This window comes from Frankliniella occidentalis, unplaced genomic scaffold (genome assembly GCF_000697945.3).
Source record: "Frankliniella occidentalis isolate FOCC.00 unplaced genomic scaffold, Focc_3.1 Scaffold1, whole genome shotgun sequence".
Taxonomy (NCBI): Eukaryota; Metazoa; Arthropoda; class Insecta; order Thysanoptera; family Thripidae; genus Frankliniella; species Frankliniella occidentalis.
Genome location: NW_026267131.1, coordinates 3,402,964 through 3,409,811, shown reverse-complemented (window position 1 = coordinate 3,409,811; position 6,848 = coordinate 3,402,964). Strand labels below are relative to the sequence as shown.

The 6,848-nt window shown below is 49.8% G+C and overlaps 1 protein-coding gene across 1 annotated transcript in view; it reads right to left on the bottom strand.

The window, feature by feature from the left end:
* LOC113212600 (protein misato) overlaps positions 1–1,950 on the bottom strand; it is an 18,898-nt gene extending 16,948 nt beyond the window's left edge. The window contains exons 1-5 of the mRNA XM_026431379.2: positions 1,322–1,950; positions 1,096–1,173; positions 767–983; positions 435–682; positions 47–331 (exon numbers count right to left, since the gene is read on the bottom strand). Of these exons, the coding sequence (XP_026287164.1) occupies positions 47–331; positions 435–682; positions 767–983; positions 1,096–1,173; positions 1,322–1,402 (909 nt within the window). The 5' untranslated portion in view covers positions 1,403–1,950. The remainder of the gene's footprint in view (positions 1–46; positions 332–434; positions 683–766; positions 984–1,095; positions 1,174–1,321) is intronic.
* Positions 1,951–6,848: the final 4,898 nt, after the last annotated feature.

Sequence of the window (6,848 nt, the reverse complement as noted above, 5' to 3'; positions counted from 1 at the left end):
AAAATCATTTCATTTAAAATAATAAGCCCACAAGCATGGAACTCACATTATATTGAAGGTGAGGGAAAGTACGAGGTGCACCTGCACTTCTCCAGTTTGTACTGTCTGTCCCAAGAGGAACAACAAATGACACTAGCTCAGAAACTTTTTGCAAGCTAAGTGCAAAGTTAACTGTCCTTACACACTCTTGTAAAGGTGTTATGTCTCCAATTGGAGAAATGAGAGGTACAGCAAGAATACTTTTGTTACGATATTCATCTGCCAAGAACTCTGACAGACTACTGGCAATACCTCCAAATCCATCTGTACCATCATAAAGAATTTGGAAGCCCTAAAAGAACACATCAGTTATTCATACATTTGTTAACAAAACTATCAAAGTTAATCCACATTATGGTCAAGAATAACTGACTTTAAGAGCAAATGAAACTTACTTGTGCATTATCACATTCCTCCATATAGTTACGAATACGATCAGTCAGGTCTTCCTCAAAGTCTCGATTTTTAAATAAATTTGTTCCATAGTTATAGATATCAAATGGTTGCTGTTCTGAATTGTGCTCATATTCATTTGATACTAACACAGTGCGTGGATGAAATCGAGATACTAGAAAGTTGCTCCAGGTTTTCACATCATTGTCTAAATTATAAACTTTAGCGGGTTTAGGAGTGCCATCTCCACCTTAAAGAATGAAGTTATTTTTCTATGAAGATTTGATACATATACTACCAATGTAATGCAGAAAAAAACAAAATTGTGACATACCTCCTGCAGAACTTGCATTACCAGTCTCAACATCTTTCAGGAATTCATTTTTCTCTTCCTTTTCAGGAGAAACTTCCACTTGCACTTTATCTGTCGGCCATGGAGCTTCATTGACATCAGGAACGGGTACATCGTAGAGTTCTCCTTGAATCCGCAGATGTTGGAGACTTCCCTTTAGATCCACAAGCAGCAAACGAGGAGTAAAGGTGACCTGGTTCTGAGACACATGGAGGAAATAAGCAATATTGATAAAAAAAATGGTAAGTTCTTAAAATCAACAAAAAGTTGTAAGGTTCAAGTGAGAAGGCAATAACGTCATAGATATCTACCTGAGAGTTGATGCCTTCTCTGAATAATATATCATGATTTATATCTGAAGGTTTTCCAGAGTAGTTAAATCCAGCTTCCTGTTAGGAAAGTACAGAATAATAGGGGTAGGCGAAAGGCACATGCACGAGTTAGGTTAACATGTCATCTTCTTTTGGTACGAACGTCGTGACGAAACCAGTGCGAGACAAGACTGAACCCATAACAAATCGGTGGCACGAAAATTACCTGTGAGTTCCACCAGTGAGTTCCAACAAAGTTGGAATAGTGCCCCAACTGAATCGTGAGGATTTCTCGAGCGGTTGCCATTGTTTGTTGTGACTGCGGTGTATGGTGTATGACGGTGTGAGAGTAAATGCGAGCCAGGAGTATCGATGCCACGGTTCGGGGTATCCCCGGTGGAGCGCGCTGTCGCTACCCCGCGCTGGGTGCCCCGTTCGTTCGTTGTCGAGGGGGCGTCGAGTCGCGCCGGCCGCGCCAGGCGCCGTGGGTCGCGGGACGAGTCGAGTCGAGTCGAGTCGACAGTGCCGGCCTGCCTGTCGGGCGGAGTGCAAGCGGGCCCCCGCGCCCCGCCGTGATCCTGTGCTGGCTGCCTACCCACCAGGGGCAGGCATCGCCCGCGACATGTGCTAGGCACGGCCCCGCGAGCCCGCCGCGCCGCCGGACAAGAGAGCGAATGGGTAGGGCGTGGGCATGCGAGTGAGCGAGAGACAGAGACAGTGTGGAACCGGTCCGTCCCTAGTGTGTAGAGAGAGAGAGGGGTGGCCAGCCCGCGCCCGCAGCCCGCACGAGTGTCAACATAACCTCACCAGTCCCGTGTGTGTGAGTCGAAGTCACTCACTCGGGCAAGTGGTGTCAACGCGAGCGGCTGTTTCAACGCCCGCTCCCGCTCGTCGCTCCGATCAGCTGCCGACGTTTCGTGTTTTGAAATCTTCCAATACTTACGTGGTTTTCTCCTCCTCAATTATTCTTCCCTCATTGAAGTCATTCCAATTTTCTACTTATTATCTCGTTCCTAGTGTTTTTGCGCTATTTTCAACGCTCTTTCGTCGACTCGCTTAACTGATTCCTTAGTCAATTAATACTTTTGACACGGCTGTAGCCTATGATATCAAAATCTGTAACCTATTCGATCTTCCTGTGTGCAAAGTGAGGGTGTCAGGGAAGTTTCAAGTGCAATTACTAAACGTTAAGTCTGGTGGACTTGTGTCGGAACGTGTGCTTCCATTCCGTTAGTTATCACTTAAAAACAATTGTAAAGAAATAAAGACTTATTCCAATGGTGCTGTGTTGCTGGTCGACACTATTCTCACTTGAAAGTACCTAGCCAGTAGAAAGCAAAAAGTGAAGACCGAAGAGTAGTGACACGCAAGAAAAGGATTACTCGCAAGAATCGCCTCCGACGTCACCGAGGACTTGAGGCGGCTATGAGCTGCTGTGGACTGGAGGTGCTGGAGGCGGCTTCAGCGAGGCGCTGTTCCAGGCCATGAATCCCACCCGGCCATGGAGAACGAGCAGCACGGAGCGAGAGGTGAGCCCCAAGCCCGTAACTTAAGTTTAACGCCGAGCCCGACGGCTAACTTTCCACGACTAAAAACTTATAATAGGAAAATATTGCGAAGGTAAAGTTAAAAAAAAAAACCTTTTCCGAAAAGATAGAATGTTACATACTACTACTGCCTTTCGTCTGCTTTATCACCACCCTAAACACGTATGTACTCTATCAAATTCAAATGCACACCGTAAGGAAAAGAGTCATCCCGTGTGGACATTTTTTTTGAACTGCCAAATTGCCCTTTAGTGTGCATGTCACGTCTACTTTCTGTAATCTAGACGATGTAATTCATTCGAGTTGACATAGTAAACCCCCCTGTCACGTACGCAGTGCGACTGGCGCGGACCACCACCACCACCCCCTGCCTGCCCTGTCTTAATCCGCGCCCTGAATACACGTAGGTACAGTCCGGTACAGTACGCCGGGGCCGGTACCACCGACCGGCGGCTGCGCTGGCGCTGGCTTGGCATTGAGGAAGGTCAGACCCCACCGCTAAACGGACGGGCGAAGCGGACGGCTGCGGTCGGGTGATAAAAAGTCCTGCCGCGAAGGAGGAGGGCCAGCAGGGCGTACGCACGCTGGAAACGCAAGTGCGTGAACGTCGCACAAGTGAGTGAGTGTGTGGATGCCTATTCGTTCGCACTCAAGGGGTTTAAAGGTGTGAAGGTGTGAACTTTCCTAAAGTATTCACTGTATTCACTCACCCGTACGTGCAACGTGCACGACTGGCGTTCACACACCTACAAGTGTGCGACATTCCCACGACTTGGGGTTTTCGTGGTGTAAACAGGATAGGGACATCAAAAAGAAAAATCGTAAGGATAGAGAGAGATAAAATGGACGAAAATGGCAAAGGATGCAAGAAAGGCACAGTTGCGAATAATTGAGCTACCGCCGATGAAAGCCGCCATTCCTCCTCCTCCTAAGCTGAACATAATGAAATTCCGACATTTTTCTGCCCGCAAAGCCTCCCGCTCGACTTCCAGTTCCGCTATCTCTTCCCGCGGTCTCCTCCGGGGCGCCCTCCGCTCCGCACTTCCGTCGCGCCCTTCGCGGAAAAGAATCGGTCGCTTATCGCGCATGTGGCGACCGGTCCAATTTGCATGAGATAACAGTTGAGTTGGTTCCGCTCGAAAGCTCGGGAAGTGGTCTGTTATCTCTGTGGAGTGCGGCTTGTGTCCTCCGTGTCCGGGGCGAAAGACAGGGGGCTCGAGAGCTTCACGGCCAGAGAGACAGAGAGCTAGACCATCCTCGGGAAATGCTGGACTCTTGCACGGGGTGCGGGCGACACCGGAAGTGACAGCAGATCCCCAGCCTGCTTCATATCCGGGAGGTGTCCTGTAGGTTTTATCCGGTCATATCCGGTTCTGTTGCGCCGCCCCTCCCCTCTCCCCCCTCCCGCCGCCCTTAGTGTTCGACTCCGTCCCGGGTCTGCCATGATTGTCGACCCCACTAGGCCACCCTCTGAGCCCCGAGGGGCACTACAGAAATGGACTGCCTTCGAATATGAGCCGCGCCTCACACCGCCCATGGGGCGATATGCTTCCGGAGGCAGCCTCGAAAGGGGCCGGCCCGACAGGCCCGACCGCTGAAGGCAGAGAGCTGATTCTGGATCGGGGGAGGGACAGTGAATACACGGTCGTCAGCAGAAAGTTTTCCGCAGCGTCCAGGAGAAATAAATGTAGACGAATTGTTTGATGGTGGGTGAAGAAAATACTCTGTAAACGACGTGGAACAATGTCCCCCCTCCCCCCGTTTTCGTAGCACTGCACTAAACTTGTGGGGATTAAATTGTACCAGTGAATAATTGTGACAATTCTCTTGCGTTCACTCAATCTGATCTGGTACAAATAATTTACATTGGACATTTAAATTTTCCCTTATCAAAACTGACCATTTTACATTTATTTTTCCTCGCTTTGTGGCAAGTTTGCATAAGTAGAACCATTACTGAAGGGTTTTCTGTGAAAAAAAAAACAGTTTAATCACTGACCAGCGCTCTTTGCTCCCGCTGGACTATGTGGGGCGATTGCGGATGCTCTCTTGTTGTTTGCGCCGCACGGAAAAAAATGAATTGGTCGTCACAACTAAATATTAGTTAATTTCGTGACAATCGATCAAAAAATTGTTGAGGTAACTCATGATTTCTTGTCAGGACCAAGATTAAGTTGCCAGAGCCAAGAGTTGGTCGCTAAAACCAAGCACGTTTTCTGCAGGAGCCAATTCGTGGTTTGTTTTTAGAACGAATGCGTTAGCTCAAGCACCGAACAGCTTGTTCTGACAACTTAATCTTGGTTCTGAAAACAAATTATTAGTTACCTCAACAATTTTTTGATCGATTGTCCCGAAATTAACTAATATTTAGTTCTGACGACCAATTCATTTTTTTCCGTGCGTGAATAAATCTGCTTCTGCTTCTCATAGGTTTATCTGCTCGGGGCTTCTGTTGATGAACTAATCATTGGGAGAGCCCTGGCTATGCTTGCTCGCTTTGATGACCATGGCAACTTGGGACTGGGGCGGGGCTCGAGCCGTGGGAGCCAAGGATGCGAGGCAGAAGGGACCGGAGGGGGGGGGGGGAGAGATTCGGAGAGCAGACGGGGGCCGCCTGCCGGCGAGACGCAGAAGGCGGAGGCAGTACTCAAGGTCAGGTTCGACCACGCGGGTACCCGCGGCTATAGTGTTGTAGTGGTAGTGAGTCACTCACTGTGTGTGAGAGAGAATGAGACTCAGAGTAACAAGTAACCACAACGGACCTTTTTCTTTCTTTTCTCGTGCGGCTCTGTTGCTCTCCAAGGCAAATCTGAGCTCTAATCCGGGACATCACTCTAAAAGCTGCAGCATGCTTTGTATAGACGAACGGGCACATATTCTTTGCAATATTGAAGTCTAGAAATAGCACTTCCTTATTGCTTTCCGTCATCTCTGCCTTTGCTCTACCCCTCCTACTCCCACTAACCCCGTTTTGCTTTTCCTTCAGGGACACACTCACGCACACACTCACACACACACTCACACACACACACACACACACACACACACACACACACAGACACACACACAGACACACACTACGCCCAGTGAGATGGGATGGGTGCTCTGACGGTGACCGAACCGCAGTGATCTGATACCTCTGATACGTTCTCGTTCCTCCGTCTCCTGCTGCAGAAGAAGGATGTGCAGGTAGGACGGGGCGACGCGACGACTGTGCTATTGGCTCTCAAGGAAGGGGCGGAAGGGAAGGGGCCTGCGGTGCCGCTTTTCTCCTTCTCCTCGTTTCAGACTAATCCCATGATTTATATGTAATTAATTCGAATGATTAGTCAAAAGGAAGAAGACGCTTAGCTTTTTCTAATAAATTATTTCCTCCTCCCCGTTTGCTCTTACTTCTCCCTCCCCCTCTCCTTTTCCTTTCTTGACCACCCTACAGAGCACAGAGCCCCCACACCCTCCGGCGACCGACAACGCCCGTTTTGTTAAATCGTAATCGATTGTGGTTGGATCCGAACCCATTTCCTAATCGATAGAGTCATTGTAACAAAAACTTCAATCCGAGGGGAGATCGTCCGTCTCCTTCCATCCCCGTCCCTTACAATGTTACACCCCGTCACGTCAGCGGCCGGCGGCGGCGGCCCTGTATGGGCTCATGAGCTCTTTATCACCTGAATTGGCAATTTCGCGCGTGGCCAACCAGGAGGTCAGCCAGGAGGGGGGGGGGGGGCGGTAGAGGGCCGACCCTAGCAAAATTATTTCATTTTCGCGAGTCTTTGGAATGGTCGTTTACAGGGTGTATGTCTGTATCCGTGTGCGGAGAGAACTCTATGCGGACGGGAAGCCCGGGAGACAAATTGCTATGCTTGTTATGCTGAGTTTACGTGTGGGACCTCTGCCGTTTTCTGTCTGTACCTGTCTTTGTCTTCTCTCTCTCTCTCTCTCTCTCTCTCTCTCTCTCTCTCTCTCTCTCTCCCTCCCCCCCTCTCTCTGTCCCGCCCCCCCCATCTCTCTCTTTGTCTACCTCACTCGCAGGTTGTCCACAGCTCAAAACTCAAACCGAGCGCCATAAATGTTTGATCAGTGTTTGGGGGTGCTCGCGGTCCCCAGGCGAGGCCGCTTCCCGTGGTTGCCCGCGCCCGCCGCGGCGCCCCGCGCTGCCGGTGTATGGGACTCAGCCCAGCCGCAGTCAAGCCGTAGGTGCCCCCC